This window comes from Poecilia formosa, unplaced genomic scaffold (genome assembly GCF_000485575.1).
Source record: "Poecilia formosa unplaced genomic scaffold, Poecilia_formosa-5.1.2 Scaffold224, whole genome shotgun sequence".
NCBI classification, from domain to species: Eukaryota; Metazoa; Chordata; class Actinopteri; order Cyprinodontiformes; family Poeciliidae; genus Poecilia; species Poecilia formosa.
Window position 1 is genome coordinate 172,167 of NW_006800163.1, and position 19,700 is coordinate 191,866.

The 19,700-nt window shown below is 40.7% G+C and overlaps 1 protein-coding gene and 1 long non-coding RNA gene across 2 annotated transcripts in view; one reads left to right on the forward strand and one right to left on the reverse strand.

The window, feature by feature from the left end:
• Window positions 1–16,451, forward strand: part of glg1a (golgi glycoprotein 1a) — a 30,971-nt gene extending 14,520 nt beyond the window's left edge. The window contains exons 9-26 of the mRNA XM_007568485.2: window positions 587–708; window positions 823–924; window positions 1,252–1,405; window positions 2,099–2,323; window positions 2,450–2,512; window positions 2,832–2,945; window positions 5,411–5,499; window positions 8,244–8,361; window positions 8,699–8,791; window positions 9,299–9,436; window positions 10,489–10,612; window positions 10,717–10,859; window positions 11,018–11,119; window positions 12,092–12,199; window positions 12,387–12,507; window positions 13,389–13,495; window positions 14,064–14,227; window positions 15,584–16,451. Of these exons, the coding sequence (XP_007568547.1) occupies window positions 587–708; window positions 823–924; window positions 1,252–1,405; window positions 2,099–2,323; window positions 2,450–2,512; window positions 2,832–2,945; window positions 5,411–5,499; window positions 8,244–8,361; window positions 8,699–8,791; window positions 9,299–9,436; window positions 10,489–10,612; window positions 10,717–10,859; window positions 11,018–11,119; window positions 12,092–12,199; window positions 12,387–12,507; window positions 13,389–13,495; window positions 14,064–14,227; window positions 15,584–15,596 (2,100 nt within the window). The 3' untranslated portion in view covers window positions 15,597–16,451. The remainder of the gene's footprint in view (window positions 1–586; window positions 709–822; window positions 925–1,251; window positions 1,406–2,098; window positions 2,324–2,449; window positions 2,513–2,831; window positions 2,946–5,410; window positions 5,500–8,243; window positions 8,362–8,698; window positions 8,792–9,298; window positions 9,437–10,488; window positions 10,613–10,716; window positions 10,860–11,017; window positions 11,120–12,091; window positions 12,200–12,386; window positions 12,508–13,388; window positions 13,496–14,063; window positions 14,228–15,583) is intronic.
• LOC107838227 (uncharacterized) lies at window positions 14,169–15,590 on the reverse strand. The gene is made up of 2 exons (XR_001664294.1): window positions 14,498–15,590; window positions 14,169–14,379 (listed from the first exon to the last, which is right to left on the reverse strand). It is a non-coding gene; the product is annotated as an uncharacterized LOC107838227 (long non-coding RNA).
• Window positions 16,452–19,700: the final 3,249 nt, after the last annotated feature.

A 19,700-nucleotide genomic window follows, 5' to 3' on the forward strand; every position in this document is an offset into this window, starting at 1 on the left:
AAAAAAATATATATATATTTTTTTTTTTTTTTTCCTGTCATGGCATTAAAATGAATGTGATGGTTCTCTCTTTGACACATCAGAGTCAGGAGGAGTGTCTCAGTGCTGTCAATCATGCTAAATGAATGTACGTCAGCCTTAACTTTACTTTCATCAGTCTGACAAATGTTTTGAACAATCTGAAAATAATTTTAAGCCGTTACTTTTTAACTCGGATATTTCTCCAACTTTCAACACTGCTTGAGGCTGTATTCAGGATGTTTCAGTCGGATCTTTCCGTCTGCAGTTTGAAGGAAACTGTTTATTAAAGGCGGCAGAGAAACAAGCTATTTAACCTGCTCCGCCCTGCCTAAGCCAAACAAAACTAGCAATAATGTGTGATTATACATAAAGCCAGCAGCTTCTCTGCTCCAGAGGTTTCCCAGCAGCACCACTGGTCAGAGTGGAACACTGATTCCTGCTTCTAAAGGAGCCGTCGTGGCTCTGGTACTGCCTCTGTTTCTGACCTGGGTGTAGGAGCTTCAGCCTCTGGTCGTGTCGGTTGTTGAGGTTCTTCTCCTGATGTTGCTCTTCTTCTTGTGATCAGCTCAAGGACCTGGTGCAGGAAGCAGACCCAGGAGCCGACTATCGGATCGACAGGGCGCTGAACGAGGCCTGTGAGTCTGTCATCCAGACAGCCTGCAAACACATCCGCAACGGAGACCCCATGTAAGTCCTGCCGGTAGAAAAACACCGGAAAACGTCAAAACTCCGCTCCAGAACACAATACGTACAGCTGGGTGGATCAGCAGTAACTGTACAGAACTGGTTCTGATCATGCAGGATCCTGTCTTGTCTGATGGAGCATCTGTACACTGAGAAGATGGTGGAGGACTGTGAGCACAGGCTGCTGGAGCTGCAGTACTTCATAGCCAGAGACTGGAAGTAAGATAAGCTGTCAGCTAAAAACAATAAATGACATGAATTCATTTTGGGAACGAGTTCAACTTGAAAAATGACTAATCAACTAGTGCCATGTTAAAGAATTGAATTGCTTTTCAGAATAAAACTACAGTCACTTATTTTTGAACAAATTGGACAAATATTAAGTTTGTGTCTGTAAGCTGTGTTTATCTCAAAGTGAGGTGGATGGAAGATATGATCTGTCTGCAGTCAGGGAGAATCAATGTTTAAAACAAAAAAATGACGATGTCTATGTGTTCTTAATAAACCAAACTACGATTGTATTCATGATGCGGTGCCGTTCCTCAGGCTGGACCCCATTCTGTATAAGAAATGTCAGGGTGATGCGGCCAGACTCTGCCACACTCACGGCTGGAATGAAACCAGTGAGCTAATGCCAGCTGGGGCCGTTTTCTCCTGCCTGTATCGCCACGCTTACCGCTCAGTGGAGCAGGGACGGAGGGTACGTATCCCATGGCAACCGTTTGACCTTTACAGGAATCTCTCATCTCTGAGTGTAAGAGTAAAACTTTAGGATTGTATAAAGCTGGAAAGCTGAATACGGTCAGATGGGCAGCATGTCAATACAGCCCATGCTTTAGTGATTATTCAGTCTGTTTCCATTGATTAGCTCCTCCATCTGGTCTGTATTGGCTTTATTTTGAAACACAAGATGTATTAAGAGTCTGTAATGACTAACAAGCAGCGTCTAAACCAGTGGTCTCAAACTGAGTGGTCAGTCCTCCACACTTGAATTAAATGAAAAGAGTAGGCCACTGCCTCAGTAGCCTGCAGTTGAGCTCCACAGAGCTCTGCTAGTGAGCTGATGGTGGATCCTCTAAAATAAGTGTACATACCTTCAAAACGACTTTTTTTTTTATGTTAAAATATAATAAAGATAACAGCGTGTAACCACTACGGTTTAAAAAAAACTCTTAGATGTGCTGAAGCAGAGAGGCTAAAAGCTGCAGGAGCCTGGCCCTACAGGCCTGGACTGTTCTAAACTCTGACATAAAGCTCTTTGATAAAGCAGGAAACTTTGCCTCATTAAAATATTTCTTCTCATTTCTAAACATGTTTTTTTTATGATAAAGTGTAAAAATATTTTTTTTTTGTTAAAACTAACTTTGGAATTGTCCTCGCTCCTCATCCTCAGCTATCGAGGGACTGTAAGGTGGAGGTCCAGAGGATTCTCCACCAGAGGGCGATAGACGTGAAGCTGGATCCTGAGCTGCAGAGACGCTGCATGGCCGACCTGGGAAAGTGGTGCAGTGAGAAGTCGGAGACTGGCCAGGAGCTGGAGTGTCTGCAGGACCATCTGGAGGATCTGGTGTCCGACTGCAGAGACGTAGTGGGGAATCTTACAGAGCTTGAGTCGGAGGTTTGTGTTCCTTTCTAAGCTGTTGCATTCTCAGCACCACACTGGTGATGAGTGATTACTGAAGCCATTGAGCTGTGACTGAACATAATGTTGTGACTAAGCATTGCCTCTATGTTCCCTCCTCAGGACATTCAGATTGAGGCTTTATTAATGCGAGCCTGTGAACCTGTAATTCAAAGCTATTGTCATGTGAGTATTCACTTACTGATCCATTACAGATACAGTGTTTCCATGTTTGAAATGTAGCATTAAATACATTTCCGAGACAATTTGGGAACAGAAGGTTTTAGGATCAGTTGTGGTTTACATGCGTTTCTTTAAAACCACAAACATTTTGTGTAATTGTACCACATGTGTACTTCCTCTTTGACACTGGGATAACTGGTAATAACAATCAAAACACTGTGCTTTTTTTTTTTTTTACTTCATGAATGTATTGGAAGATGAGTGCAGCATTTTAAACTGACCCCTGCCCGTGTCTGTGTCCTGTTTCCTCTCCATGTGTCAGGAGGTAGCAGACAATCAGATCGACTCTGGTGACCTGATGGAGTGTTTGATTCAGAACAAACACCAGAAGGAGATGAATGAGAAGTGTGCAGTGGGCGTCACACACTTCCAGCTGGTGAGCAAACCGAGCTTCTGTTGTAGCTCAGCTTCTAGAGGCTTTTTTCACTTTGGCTTTCATATCATTTAAAGTTTAATTTTAGTTTGGTTTCTATAGCACCAATTTACAGCAAATGTGGTCTCAAGGCACTTTACAAAAAATGATTTAAATTAAGTCACATACGTTCCAATCAGAGGTCGCATTAACAGAATATTTTCCGTATTTGACCGGTTATTTTTTTAAACGACGGGAAAATTTAAAGCCCGTCGGTCATTTGACAGGTTATAATTAACACCCTTGACTGGTGCACATGTGCAGACATTACAGACTTTACGCAAAGAGTTCGTTGCAGAGGCAACTAAAATCAATTAGTAAAAAAAATCTTTTCTGAATATCATCTCATGGACACTGAACTAAATGGGTCTTTCTGACCGGGAGCTGACAGCGTGTTGATGAGTTATGGACTGGACGCTTTGGAGCGTCTGGTTAGGAAGCGCATTACAAATCTTTGGTAGAAATGGCGTGTTTAATTTCAGTCTCCATTACATACAGAACAGAGAAAACTAAAGAGAATGCAATGTTGTGTTAATCCATTTATAGTCTAAAACAGAGGAGCTGGCAGTTTATCTTGAGGAAATAAATAAAAGTGCAGAAATTAGACTGTAACATGTGCAGTCCGCTGCACAACCAATGCGGACGCCTCTCCGCCGCTGCGAAGAATTAAACTTAACTCATCCTGCGGGTTGCCACCTTTCAGAAATCAAAATAAGGGATGCCCACTAATGCGTGTCGTCCTAGTCTCATAAGTGGTAAGCGGGGGGAAGGAGGGGTGCTTCGGGTGCTTCGACTATGGTTACCAAGAGACCAGTCCCTATATATTTAAAGCCGGGAGGGAGGCAGCTGCGGAGGCAGCATGTCTGTTGGTCTGTTTTACCCAGAAAGCAGTTGGGCAAAATATCGCAACACCAACACCGTGAGTAAAAACAATGACTGGGGCAGCCTACTATATAACGTACTCTGTTCTTTATTATTACACATTCACATTTGTAGAATGCGGAACAAATCGTGTCCTGTATCACTACATTTAACAGCCAAATACGGGACGGTTCCGTATTTTAATGGATGGGTGGCAACCCTATCCTGCGGTTTTAACAAATGGAGCTGAGGACATTACCTTCCCGCGCCCGGTCAGAATGACGGAGAACAGAAAAGTCTAGCGTGACCTCTGGTTCCAATTGATCTTAGTTGTCAAGCAGTACAGCATTGACTTTCAAAATTCACTCCACAATGTTAACCAGGAAAAAGAATTTGTCTTATTTGGGTTAAACAAATTTCTCATAATCAGTTACTGTCTGCATGTAACTTAATATTGTGAAGTCACAGCTGAGGTTTTACACCATGTTAATCCTTCTTTTCAGTCTGTTACTGGTAAGTTGAAAAGTAATTGTTTTTTGAGTCATGACTCTGTTGTGTTAAAAGTCAGCTAAAAGACGACTGACTAACAACAGTCAGCTACAGAAAACCTGAAGAAGACCCCACCACCTTTAAATCATTTCTGTTTAGTCCTCTTTAATCAAACTCCAGTCCGTTTTGTTAAAAAGTCCGGTGTGAGTGTGCAATTAAACTCTGATCCCTTAAAACCACCTCAGCTCAGTTGGAGTGAACGCTGGTGCGGCTCGAATACATATGTGAATACTAAGGGAACCGGAGAGCGCTCCAAAAGTAGGAAACAGACTATATTGCATGGAATTCTGGGTAAATACAAACAAAACAAATGAACATCTAGTGTTAGCGGGAGAAATGACCCGTGGTCTTTTAACCAAAGACTAAAGAGAAATCCTTCAACCTCTAAAATATGCCACCACTCTGGGTTTGTTTACATTTGGTAAATTAAGAAGTTGCACTCGGTGTCTTCTTCATAAGTTTTTGACGTTTCCTTCAACAGTTATTGGTGCAGTGCCACCACAGGTGAGGAGGGGAAGAGGTTTTCCAAAGACTTTGGTTCATTTGACACAGTTCAGTGCGAAAGAGAACTGCAGCAACTGGAAAATGTAACAAATGTTGCAATTTTGGTCCCAAATTGAACAGAATCTGAGATCACTTCCCTTTTTGAAGCTACTTAAACTGAACTACATAAAGAGACCCTTCAACTGATGCTGATAGTTTTATGCCATTTCTTAAAACACAAGGTGGGATCATTTTCAGTTGGGATTGGAGGGTGAAATCATTTATTTTAGATGCATCCAGATTTGGACATGTAGGATTCTAAATGGGATAGCAAGCTTCAAAGCACAAAAGTTTTTAAATTTTATCCTAGCCTAATTTTTAGAAACTGCTTTTACTTTATAGTGAACTATACTATAAACTATACTATAAAGTATAGTTCACCTCTACAGCTACTTGTAGCTGTAGAGGTGAAGCATACAGCTCCACTATCTGCTGAATCTCCAGGTAACAGTCCTGTATGCCATGACTGTCTGCAGGTTCAGATCAAAGACTTTCGTTTCTCCTACAAATTCAAGACCGCCTGCAAAGAGGACGTCCTGAAGCTTTGTCCCAACATCAAGAAGAAGTAAGCTCCTCCACTCGGTGTTGTAGTACTCGAGATCGGTCTTGGTCTCGAGACCATTTATTGATGATCTCGGTCTTGTCTCGGACTCGACCGCATCTAGTCTCGGTCTTGTCTCGGTCTCGGGCCCTGAGGACTCGGCATTTTATTTCAAGACCAGTCGAGACCGCAACTGTGAAAATATCACTAGACATACAGCATACTGTCCAGTTTTTTTGTTAACATATTTGCTTTCAGTGGATGCAAAACGCACCGATTAAAATCCAACCAATAACGTGTTTCTGTTTCTCCCCCTCCCCCACTTTTCACTCGCACACGGCGCTCTGAGACATGCACAGTGGTTTCCTCTGAGCGGCAGAAGATGTCGGTCTAATAGTCAGTAATAGAATAATGCTGCATAAATCATAAGAAATCCGATGGCCACAGCTAACTCAGCAGCGCTTCGCTTTCACAGACGGTGGGGACAACGTCTAACTTTTTTCGTCACTTAGAAAAGTAGCTCAAAGAAAGGTAAGTTCCGTTGACGTGATGTTAGCAAAGCTAGCTGTATAGAGACACTTAAGCATTTATGATGAAAAAAAGTCACTCACCGCGCTAAATTATTTTGTGGAGATGTTGACTGACTTGTCACATATATGGGACAACGCTGTGTCCAAAAGTCTGCAATATAGTAATGCGACATTCAGGAACAGTACGATTCATCTGCTCGTCTCTGTATTTATTAGATAGGACTGGAGTCCTGAGAGTCGTTCTATGAGATTACCATACGCTGTCAGAATAGCATACATGCAGTTAGTACCACGCATGCGCATTAAGAAGTCTGACAGTCAGAGGAGTTGTCAGTTAACCATACGCAACAAGTTATGACGAAAATAAAGTCATTAAATTGTTTTCAATGATAACTATATAGATATACATAAGTTGTCGTGGCTTCAAAGTGTATTTAAAGCAGGTCTGGCTGCAGCTGCAGTCAACTACAACACACGCATGTGTAAAACTCATTAACCTACTTAACCGCTAAGTCAGGATGCCATACAACTGTTAATAAAGCATATGATGATCTACGTCATGATTCTCTGTTGCTAATTAAATAAAATTATATGGTAAGGAGTGTGTGACAGATATAACCGTGAGTTTGTGCTAAGCATATGATGACCTGACAGCGTATGCTGATCTGACAGAACAGAGCAACATGGACAAACACCCAGGGTGTTATCTATTTAGGGATGGCACGAGACCACCGCCGATCGTAGCACAGAGATGGAAGCATAGCAGAACAAAGAGTTTGTTCTGCTTTTAATATTGGTTAAATTTATTAAGTATTTAATATCTAGGTGTTTTTATGGGAATATGGATTTTTCAGATCAATTTGAAGTAATTTTGATCATATTTCACATTTTATCACATCATGTAGTGTGGGCCGCTGGTCTTGGTCTTGACTCGGTCTCGACTTCCCTCGGTCTTGGTCTTGACTCGGTCTCGACTTCCCTCGGTCTTGGTCTTGACTTGGACTCGGACCCTAAAAGTCTTGGTCTTGTCTCGATCTCGGGTTAGGTGGTCTTGACCACAACACTGCCTCCACTTCTCCTCTCCTTTTCAGCAGTAGACAGTTCTGTTGGGTTTGTAATCCAATTTGAGAACATTTTTTAGATGAATTAATCTCAAATGAATATTGATACTTGCCATGTTTTAGAAGACTAAATATTAATATTATGTTTATTCCACTCAGCAGTCCCGACATTTAAAAGCAGTTTTACATGATCATGTCATGAGAATCATTGATCTTTAATCAAACAAGTTATAATTTTGTTGCTAGATTGTTAAATATGATTAAATGACAAGATTCCTGTAATTTCTTCCTTATTTAGTCTTTCTGTGAATATTCATCAGCCTTGTCCACACACACCCTGGTCTTTATAAAGACCAATATCACCGCCACATCGTTTAAAAATACCACACACACTGGATTGGTTTCAGAAAAGTTTTCATCCACATGAACCTACACAAACCTGCCACCGAATGTTGTTTTAATCATCCCAACCCTTAGGGGGCAGTGTAACACAAAGCTAAAACCTGTGTCGGCCAATCAGTTTGCTTCAAAATAACCATGACTTCCTGTTCGGAATTAAACATGGCTTCAGGAGGTTAATTTGTATGCACAGATGTATATGGTTTGAACTACTTTTGAACAGTATATTAAAATATGAAATTATTAAAAACATTGTATTAAAGCAATATTTGCTATATGCACATTATTTATTTCAGACAATGATGCAGAAATCTGTTTTCTGCTCACAAAGAAACTTGTTTTTTTTAGCCTTGGTCAGAGTTTTTATGAATCATTTTTAGTGATGGTAAAAGTTTTCATGTAAGATGAAAGGTTAAAAATAAAAAAATAAAAACTTAATAGAAATGTTTGTTTTCCGTGTGAGTATGTGAAAATATCTGTTCCTGGAGTTTAGTTTACGTATTTTGCACCAGAAAGTTGCCCATTAATTTGACACACTGCTGTGTGTGTGCCGACACGACCGTTTCAGCTGGTTTATGTCTTAATAAAGTACCAGATGATGTTTGTCATCACTGACGTCCCATTGGCTCACTTTAAGTGTTTCTGTGATTGTTAGGAAGATGCAGCTACCAGGATGTTGCATTCTTTTCGCTTTCCATTTAAATTGCTACTAAAAAGCTGAATTGAAATGCGAGTGTGTTGATGACGTTCGCGTCGGTCTCCCCCTGTTGCTGCTTAGGGTGGACGTGGTCATCTGCCTCAGCACCACGGTGAGAAATGACACCCTGCAGGACGCCAAGGAGCAGCGCGTGTCGGTCAAATGCCGCAAACAGCTCCGAGTGGAGGAGGTGGAGATGGTGCGTTCACTGACAGACTGTTACAACTTCACTCACTCACGCCTTGTGGTTTTACAGAATGTTTGAGTTTGAGGCTTTAATCCCAGGATGTTCCTGTTGAACTTTAGAGTTCTTTCATCAGTTTGTGTTTCAGACCTGATACTGCAACGCTTCTGTTGTGATGTTTTACTTTATTTACTTATTATTACTCTTACTCTTATTATTTTATCATATATATTTTTCTGTTTTTTTTTTTTTCTCTTTCTCTTTTCATCTACTTATTCTGTTGTTATGGTTTTTGTACAGCACTTTGGTGCAGTTTTAAACCTGACATTGTGTTTTTCTGTGAATCCATCAGTCAGAGGACATCCGTCTGGAGCCGGAGCTGTATGACTCATGTAAGCAGGACATCAACCGGCTGTGTCAGAACGTGGCTTTTGGCAATGCACAGGTCAGCAGTTACTCACACACGCACACACACACACACACACACACACACACACACACACTTTTTGCTCATTTTCATGTCAAAGAAACTGTTCCCATTTTGGACAAGTTGTGTTATTGGAAGCTACACAGCTGACTGGGCTGCTGGTTATTACAGATTTCGCTCATTTAAAGGGACAGTACACACTGCAAGGTTTGCAATAATTTTTTTAAAGCATTTTGAGATTTTCTTTTGTGGAAATTACACAAAAAAAAGTAGTCTTATTTTTCTTTTTCTTTCATTGCTTTGCAACCATTCTGACAACAAAGAAGATAATGAAAACCACCATTTGGTTTTTTTCAGCCCTGCTTCCTGTACTTATTACATTCCGTTTAGCTCAGTTTGAGTCTGTGAAATATAGAATCCAGGGCAGGTGGATTCATTTTTATCACCTTCTTCTTTATTCCGTCCCTCGTCCTCCATGATTACGAGGGACGGAAAGTTTGACTCAGTGTCTGCATCCCACTCCAGGTGGTCGAGTGTCTGAAGGAGAACAAACGCCAGCTGTCTTCGCGCTGCCACCAAAAGATCTTCAAGCTGCAGGAGGTGGAGATGGTTGACCCTGAACTGGACTATCAGCTGATGAGAGTCTGCAAGCACATGATCCGGGTGGGCCACCACTGCTTGTGATTTCTATTATCACATTGTGTTTACTCGGCTATATTTTGTTATTTTATTCAGTGTAAGCCCCATTGTTGAGTGTTACTGTTCAGAAATCAAGAAGAATCAGATGATGAGTAACTCAGACGAGGTCTGGAGAGTTTTGCCAAAAACCAAAAGAGAAATCCACCAACTGCCAAAATCTGACGCCTCCATTTATCTTTACATTTTGTGAAGAAGGAAGTTGCGCTCGGTGTTCTCTTCTGAGGTTTTTGTGTCTATTCCTTCAGTAGTTTTTGGTGCAGTGCCACCACAGGCGAGGAGGGGAATATGTTTTTCAATTAATTTGGCCTGTTTGACACAGGGCAGTGCAGCTGAAAATGAAGTGTTGCAATTTTGGTCCCCAGTTGAACCAAGTCTACTGGACTATTAGGTGTGAAAACACTCTAAAATATTTAAAAGTTATTTGTAATGTTTGAAGGTAACGCACTGGAACTGATTGGCAATTTGTATTGAACTATAGTTATTATTTCCAGGAGAGAGGTCTGCAACCTCAACAATCCAAAGAACCTTTTTGCATTTCATAAATAAAATCGGCTAGAGCAACAATGTTACATGACCTTTGAAAAAAAAAAGGTACTTTGACAAATACCTACGATAGGAAAACTTTATTTTAAAGATCTAATATGCTATATATTTGCACTAGTGGCCTTTGTTGAACAGTAAATTGACAGGAAATAGGGTCCAGCAAATGACTCGAGCAAAAAGGAGATCTTCTGTAAAGTGAGAGATGGATTTTTTTTTTTAGTGTAGTGTTAATATTTGTAGAAAACATTAAAGAAAGTTTCTACCTGTGTGATGAGGTAATAGATTTAAACAAACATTACTGGTACTTTTGGCGTCATTCTGTTGTTGAAAGTAAGTAAAATTATTCTATGAAAAAACTAGAAGAACTGCCAAAACCTGTGTTTGGAGTCACTGTGAAACATCCACAGAGCCTCTGGTGGCTCAGGCTGCAGTCTCATTGTTTTTACTGTGTTTTTGTTCCTGTTTTTGTTCAGCGGTTCTGCACGGAGTCGGAGGGCAAGAACGTTCTTCAGTGTCTGAAACAGAACAAGAACAGTGAGCTGATGGATCCCAAATGCAAACAGATGATCACCAAGAGACAGATCACCCAGAACACAGGTACACACACCCTCTCTGACCTTTCACCCCCTCCTGCTGAGCCCAGCATATAAATTGAAGCAGATTGAAACCTAACAGTTGTGTATTTGTGTGTGTGTGCTCAGACTACAGATTAAACCCTGTGCTGAAGAAGGCCTGTAAAGCCGACATCCCAAAATTCTGTCAGTCTGTCCTGAACAAGGGAGCGACGGACACAGAGCTGGAAGGTCAAGTCATCTCCTGCCTCAAACTCAAATATGCAGACCAGGTCAGAGTCGATACTCGAATGGTTACTCGTATAAATGAAACTTGAGCATGTTTACATTTTCATCATGAAGATTCTTGATGACAATGGAATGATGTAGATGTCTAGAGAAGAGCAAAGCTTTAAGGATTCCTTCTGTTCCTCTGCTCTGTGTTCTGCAGCGTTTGTCTCCAGACTGTGAGGATCAGATTCGGGTCATCTTGCAGGAGTCGGCTCTGGACTACAGATTGGACCCTCAGCTCCAGATCCACTGCACCCAAGAGGTTTGCAGCTTTCTGTTTGAACACACACTCTACTGCCACTCTACCTTCATTCACCTCCTGGTTTCAACAAAACCTGTTTCTAGTGTTTTGCTTGGCAGCGGCTGCAGATGTGGGATTATAACAAATAGGAGTGAAAAACTGGAGTTGCTTTGAGTCAGTTAACACAAGTTGTTGTGTAGCCAACTGACCAGCAGGGGGAGAGAACGGCCTTAAAATATTTCTAGCCCATGTTTTGTTGGTATTTGAAGGTAAACCAGTCTGTGCAACGATGAAAAAACAAACTTGGCTAATGTTTACATTGTAAGTGAACTGATTTGGTGTAGTACTTTATCAAGTCTGGGGACTCCAAAGCGATTTACACTTTGGTGTATATTGCGTGTGAATTTGTGTACATTCATACACAAATTCACAATGCAGAAAGGTGAAAAGTGCTCTGTAGTGTAACCCAGTCTACTGTAATAAGTCACAGAGCAGAGTGCTCTGCGCTGGTTCCACTGGTTTATCTATGAAATCTATCTGTCCAGAGTCAACATGGCTCTGTGTTGTTTGTGTTCAGTCTGTGCACAGAGAGCATTTAACTCTGCTCTGCATCCCCAGAACCAGAACCAAACATGGAGAAGCAGCATTCAGCTTCTATGCACCACAAATCTGGAACAAACTCCTACAATATTGCAAAACTGCCGAAACACAGAGTTCCTTTAAATCAAGACTAAAACCAGCTGATTGGAGTTGCTTTTGAAACATAATGGATTAAGACTTTAATGATTGGTTTGCTTAGTGTGGATATAGCTGTACATGACCATGAGCTGAACCAGGTTTTAGAACCAACACATGAACATGAAGTCATTTTCCTGGATAGTTTTTCTCTTTCCAGTGAGATGTATGAGAAACGGCTGCATACAGAGCAGCCCAGAGGTTTTTTTTAAGTGTGTGTGTGTGTGTGTGTGTGTGTGTGTGTGTGTGTGTGTGTAGATTTCAAGTCTGTGTCCAGAGGAGGCAGCAGCTCAGGAGCAGACAGGACAGGTGGAGGAGTGTCTGAAAATCAACCTTCTGAAGATCAAACAGGAAGCTTGTAAGAAGGTGAATGATCTGCTGATGAGGCAAAGCTTTGCTTCCTCTGGATAATCTTTCATTAAAAAGTATCAAGAGAGAAAACCATCCACTGCATATTAATGAACAGAATTATTCTGGAACAGTTTTCCTACAGAATCACTTTCTTTTCTCTCTGTTCCTTAACGTGCGTTCCTGCGTCTTGCTCCTCTCGCAGGAAGTGCTGAACATGCTGAAGGAGAGCAAGGCGGACATCTTTGTTGACCCTGTTCTCCACACGGCGTGTGCGCTGGACATCAAACATCACTGTGCTGCCATCCCACCTGGCAGGGGGCGCCGTGAGTCCACGCAGGCGCACGCACACACACACACACACACACACACGCACACACACACACACATTTACTTTGTTTTATTTTGACTTGTAGTTGTCCAGTTCTATTTTTATGACCGTAAGAAACAAAACAGGAGGAATATGCTTTAGTTTGAAATGTTTCTTTTGTTACTGAACACAATTCATATTAACTCTTGAGTTTCAGTTTGTTAGTTTATTGATTTAATTCAAATTATTAAAAAAAAAAAAAAAACTGGAAGAAAATCTATCTTGGTTTATTTCTACGGCACCCTCCAGAGGTTTTTTATGTTCCCTCACAGAAATGAAAGTCTTTCTGCTATGTAAGGTTTCTGTAAAGTTTTTTGTATGCTTGTTAGATATCTCACTAATGATATATTGAAGTTTTATATCTTTTTCTATACAAACTTCCATGCAAAAGCAAAACATGTCAAACATGGGCTTTCCATCTCTTTAAAATCTCCTCTAAGGCATAAACACAAACTTTCTGTTGGAAGGAAAATTCTTATTATCACGGGATAATAAAGTCATCTGATAGTTTTGTGTTTTTTTTAATATTGTTGTTTGGTTAATAAAAGTTCGTTTTCATGCGTACAAACAAGAACAAGCAGTAATTGATTGATTTTTTCAATCCGTTTTTTGCACCAAAGAGTTAAGAATTTATAAACAGGTTTTCAACGAGGCTCTTTAAAGGTATTTAAAAATTTCAATTGACATTCGTCATCATTGCAATTGTGGATGTATTGTGAGTGAACACAGAACGTTATTTCCCCCCCATGTCCACCAGGGGGCTCTGTATATTTATCAGTGAACATGCAGTCTGCCTGTTTTATTGTTCTGGGTATTGAAACCAGCTCTCGTCCTCAGAGATGTCCTGCCTGATGGAGGCGCTGCAGGACAAACGTGTCCGTCTGCAGCCAGAGTGCAAGAAGAGACTCCAGGATCGTATCGACATGTGGAGCTATGCTGCTAAGGTATGGCTAACCTCTGACCCCAGGCGCTGAGCTGTCTGCTCCGCCATGCAGCTGCTCTCATGCAGGCTGCTGCAGCCCCACAGGTTGAAGTTTTGGTTCAGGTGTGAAGCTACGACCGACTTCTCACACCTGGCAGTGAATGTAGAGCTCTAACACACACTATGCACGACCGTGTGTGTCTTTTTTGTTCTGTTCAGGAGGATGATTGACCCTCAAATTTAATTTCACACACAAGCTTTTTTAAACTGCTGTGTTCTTAACCAAAGTCAGAGTTGTATGAACTCTAAGTCAGTCCACTGCCTACCTTACAGCAGTCAGTGGACTGTGTTGTAGTTTGAAACCCTTTTAGGCCAAACGTGTCCGCGATGACGCAGCCAAATTTGTAGTACGGTAAAGCCGCGACACTGAAAAATTCCAACAGTTTCTGAAAGGGGAGACATTAAGCTTTCCAGCCAATATCAGGTCATTACGGTAATTTCATAGCAGGGAAAGAAATTGACGGGCAGGGGTAAATTGCAAGCATAACTGCTAGATTTTGAAAGTTCTTGTTGTTATGGATAAATAACAGGTGGCGCCAGCAGAGGGATTCTCAGACCTGGCCATGCAAGTGATGACATCACCGTCCAAGAACTACATCCTCACTGTGATTGGTGTGGGTGTGGCCCTGCTTTTCCTCGTTGGGATGTTTTGTGGCAGATTCACAAAACGAGTGACTCAGGAGCTGAAGGACAGGTAAGCCCCGCCCACCCCGGGGGGGGTCAGGAAGAGTTCACAGGAGAACCCACCGCCGCCTCTGAGGAATCCTTTCCACACGCGCCCATTTTTACCCAGCAATTCAAAAAGACAAAACGAACAAAAAAAAAACAAAAACTGCAGCATCCAACCTAATTTGTCCTCATCTGGGTTTTTTTTTTTTTTTTTTTTTTNCGCCCATTTTTACCCAGCAATTCAAAAAGACAAAACGAACAAAAAAAAAAACAAAAAAAAACTGCAGCATCCAACCTAATTTGTCCTCTTCATCTGGGGTTTTTTTTTTCTTTTTTTCTTTCTAAATCACTGCTGGGGAAATGACATTACTCTCAAAGCCCCACCGGTGAACATGGGTGTGACTTCCCACGCCTCATGAGGCCAGTTTCTCCTCTCCCTCATTTTTGTTCCTGTCAAGATCTTTGCTTGGATGAGTGGTGCCTCCTGTTGGTCTCCATCTGCCTCTCTGATGTTGATGCAGTATTCGTCTCCTCTCCTGCTCATCCTGAGGGGGCCGGGCCAAGTTGGGGGGCGAGAACGTGGCGAAGCAGGGGAGAGGAAGGATGAGCTCTCAAAACTGACTGGTGGAGAATAAAAACACTTAAAGTGTAAATGTGTAGAAAGTGGGATGGGATAAGGCTTGAGTATAGAGTGGGTTAATGACTCCAGTATTTTAACAATGAAGCTGTGTCTCTTGGTGTGAGTGTACGCTGTCCAGTCCTGTCCTTTTTGTCCCAATGCTCTTCTTAGTTGTCAAACGGTTTTTGGGGATATTTTGTTTTATCATTATTTTTTTCTCTGTCTTTGCCATGGGACTGCCAGGTAGGTGGAACCTACCAGCCATCTCTCAAACAAGCCACACAGGACTGAAAGGGGAGCGAACACTTAGTCATATTTAAATAGAAATATTTTGTTTTCCAACAGTGAACTGGTTCCTCCATCGCAGCTTCCAGCCTCCTGCTGTTTCCTGCTGCTTCCTGCTGCTTCCAGCCACTGTTAGCATTCCGTCTCTGAGCAGAGCAGCAGAAATCACTTCAGTTCTCATTCTTACACAAACTGGCTCAGTTGGTGTCAGACGAGTCGGTCCAGACAGGTTGAGACTTTTTTTTTTTCTAGAAGAAACAATTTGGGAAAACTTAAAAATGAATCATATTATTACAAAGATGTGAAGATTTTGTGTGAAGATGATACTGGAATCATTGCACAGCTTTTTTTTTTAAATATCAGTGAATATAAATGTTTTGTTATAGCTTTATTTATTGTTTAATCTGTTTTTTGTTTTTTTTCTTTGATTTGAATGTTCTTTACGGTTGCCTTTTTTTTTTTTTTTTCCTTTTTCAGCGAGGCTTTTTGAAGGGAGAAAGGAGAGAGACAGATCTGAGTTCCTCCAGGCATCATCTTCATCCAGCAGCTTGACTGATGAGGGGGCTTGATGAAATTCTTGATGAAATGACAATTTCATTTAACATTTTATACATCAGAAATTTAAAGCTATAAAGCTTAAGATAATTTGCTTTTTTTGTCTATCAGTAAAAGCATCCATGAAAGTTTTTAACTCTGAGTCTGCTGCTGGAGTTTGAGGCCTCAACTGCTGAAAGCTCGGCTAGTGGAGTTCTGCAGTTTGGGGGACAAAATAGCAAAGCCTGCTGGATAAGATGCGTGCACGTGTGTGTGTGTGTGTGTGAGAGAGAGAGCAGAACACCTAGATGACTGTATATGTGTCGTACGCTGTGCATGTCGTGCAGTTGACTTGTACTGCTACATTTTTCATCTAGCCGATTCTTAAAGCGTTCTGTGGTGAGTGCTGCCCTCGCTGCCTGCAACTCCAAACTTTCTTCTCTCAACTGCCTTTTTTCAGCCTTTCTTTTCTTTTTTTTCTTTTTGTTTTTTTAAATCAAAGTTGTGCCTAAAACGTCCCTGCATTTCTCATCAAATGACAGGGTTGGTCAGAGATGGACCATGTCCACATCATGTGTTAATTGTTGCCTGGAGTTTCGAACTCTGCAGGCGGTTTGGTCGTCTGTTTTATGATCCAGAGAGGTGATGGAAAGTTTCTTTTTGGTTGGTTTTTTTTAAGTTTGTGATTGAATATATGTTTTCTGTCTGGATTCATGAAACTTCTTGTTTTTCAGTTTTTGTGTCATTTTGTTTCTCTGTACAGAAAACTATGGACAGTTTCTTATTAATAATAAAGTGTGCAAGGTTTCTATTCTGTTGTCCAGTTCTTTTCTCAGAACCATTTTTGCAGTCGAGCACAGAGGATGCAATATTTGCTGTATATATATTTGCATTTCACAACACCATGTGGATCTGTTATACTGATTGCAATAAAGAAAATGTTCCTAGTTTATTTAAAATGTAGTTATGTTTAGCATGACTGGTGAGGTAATCGGATGAATTCACACACTGATGTTCTCAAACTAGAAAGCTCTGCACACAAACAGGATAGATGGACATCTTCTCTACAAATTATAAAAGATGAACAAAAATACTTGAACTCACCAAACTAGTAAGTGAACTAATAAGTGAAATTAAGAATGGAAACTAAATTGTTAAAACCAAAAAAAAAGTATATATATTCAGCTTTGGAAAAAATTAAGAGCACTGCACTGAACCCCATGATGATGATGATAAACCCCATCATGGTTATTCCACCAAATATTGATTTCTGAACTCTTGAGTTCATTAGTATTGTTTCTAGATGAATATGAACTTGTTTTCTGAGGTCTGAAGGCACTGCATCTTTTATGTTATTTTTATCATTTCTCATTTTTTGCTAATTAAAATGTTTGCTTGGAATTTCAGACATCTCATCAGTATTTGTTAGAAAAAAAAATAATGCTCATTTTACTCAAACATGAACCTTTAAAAGTAAAATCAGAGTAATTTATCATTTTGCAGATGTCTTAATTTTTTCCAGAGCTGTATGTTCTGATGGCTGTTGGCAGGAAGGATCTCCTGTAGAGGACTGTTACAGTGGCTCTGTAGTGTCCAAATGATGACTGTGTTTTATGACGGCACATTTTCTTTCTTTTTTTTTTATTGTATTTTGTTGTTTCCTTTGCACTGTAATCTCCAGAAGGTAATCCCCAGAACAGAACCAGCATTCAGGTTTATCAGGTTGTTGAGCCTTTTCTGTCTCTGACTCTCATCCTACTGCCCAAACAGATAATGGCAGAAAGTGTATGTTTAGCTGATATAGTTCTGCTGTCCGGCTGAGCTGGCTGTCAGACTAACGGTAAGATCCACTGTGGATGTTTGACCTGAGTGCAATCTGGTTTGTTGCACGAGGTTCTGTGTGTAAGGATTGGTGTCCATCTGAGTTGTGTGTTTTCATGTGTGTTCTGTCTGGTCAGTGGAGGCCCCTGGTTGCCTGACAAATCAGTGTAAAATAATTATTAATATAAAGTTTATTTGATGGGGACAGACACACATAGACAAACTGAATAAAACAGCAGTCCCATGTTTGCATCATGGTGCAATAGCAACAGCCAATTCGCAGCACTTGTCCCTAGTTGGGCTTTTTAAAAAATAACTCTAAAAATTGAAGTGATAATCATTTAAAATGGCACAACATAATGTATACAAACAGAAAAATGTAAAACATCAAAAATGGGTACAGTTCTGTTTTTGACATAACTTAAGTTTTGTTTGATTTTTGAACGTACTAAAACTGGTTACAGACTTTAAATGAACAGGAAGTGAGTTCCAAACTGCAGATCCTCTCACAGGCAGAGCACTTTGAGCAAAAGTGGCTCTTCGAAAGGGGACCTTACAATTTCCATCCAAAGCTGCTCTGGTAGATCTGCTATTGCCCTGTAGTCTCTGTATACAATCGCTTAATGGTGTAGGTGCAAGTCCATTTAAACACTTAAAAATCAATTTTAATACATTATAATTTAGAAAATTTGTCAAATCTAAAATGCTAAATTTAACCAAAATGTGACAGTGATGGAATCTAATCGGCTTTTGATATAAAACCTTTAAAGCCCGATTATAGAGACTTGCTAATGGTTTGAGTATAGTTTGATTAGTCTGAGACCAGACAGTAGCTCCGTAGTTAAAATGTGAGAGGATGTCCAACATACCAAAACATCCCAGTTTTCACAGCACAAACGTACAAGTTATCTCCTAACCCTTTTCTTCACCTTTGAAAAGATCAGCAGCTGCTTCTCAGAACAGGATAAGCAATAAAACCTGGAGATGATAGACCTGTGTTTCTCAACATCGGTCCTCACACCCCCCTGCCCTGCATGTTTTAGGTATTTCCCTTCTGCCACACACCTGAATTGTGACTCTCTGGGTGATTAACAGGCTTCTGCAGTACTTGATGGTCATGCAATCATTTGAATCAGCTGTTCTGAAATAGAGGCACATCTAAAACATGCAGAGCAGGGGGCCGTGAGGACCGGAGTTGAGAAACACTGACGGTACATGAGAATATGTTGTCTTTTTGTACGCATGTGCGTACAAAAAGACAACATAAATACTTTAGGTCAGTGGTCCCCAACCCTGGTCCTCAGGGACTGCTGTCCTGCTTGTTTTTGATGAGTCTGGACTCTAGCACATCTGATTCCTATGACTGCATTACCTCATTTGCATTCCTGCAGATGCTGCAGAAGCCGGTTAATCACCTATTCATTTAATAGGTGATTTTAGGTGTGCAGCAGCAGGGAAATGCTTAAAACATGCAAGACAGTGGGCCTTGAGGACCAGGGTTGGAGACCACTGCTTTAGGTCATAATTTCAGTAAAAGTTTCAGCATGAGGCTGTAATAAACCTGCATTTATTTATTTCCAGCTCTTGTAAAAGCAGCCATCATCACTGAAACATTAGATGGGCAGAGTGGTCAAACCTCACTCTTTTTTCTTTTTTTTTTAAATCTTGATTTATTGACAATCCATTAATTATGAAATCCTTCACTGGAGGAATTTTCACTTGATAGTGAACACATTCAGCAACACCATGAACTCCTCAAATATTTTAGGGGAGGTGGGTGGGGGGTTTCGCCCAGAGCACCAAACAGGCTAGGACCGCCTCTGCTTGTGCAAAGAAAAAAACATATACATGGCGATGGTGAGTGCTACACGCATGTGAATTGATTACAAGTGTAAATGTGCCGACCTTCTTGTTTAAAGTAAGATTCAGCATGTGTGACTGGCAGTCACCATGGAGTGTTGGAGAGCAGGAGCCATAAAAGATGAAGCTTAAAAATAGTCTTTTTTTATTTTCTTTTTTGTCCACTTTTTATTTCAACTTGGGAACTGTGGCCATGTCTGGAGATAAACCTCTATAAGTAGGGAAGTCGCAGAAACATGGTTAATCTCTTCCTTTATATGCTACATCAGTTACAGACCAATGAACAGATAAACCACTGACAAATTCACATAAAATTAAAGATAAAATAATCCACACTAGTAGGAACAGAGTCTTACTTTGGACCAGGATGATATTACAC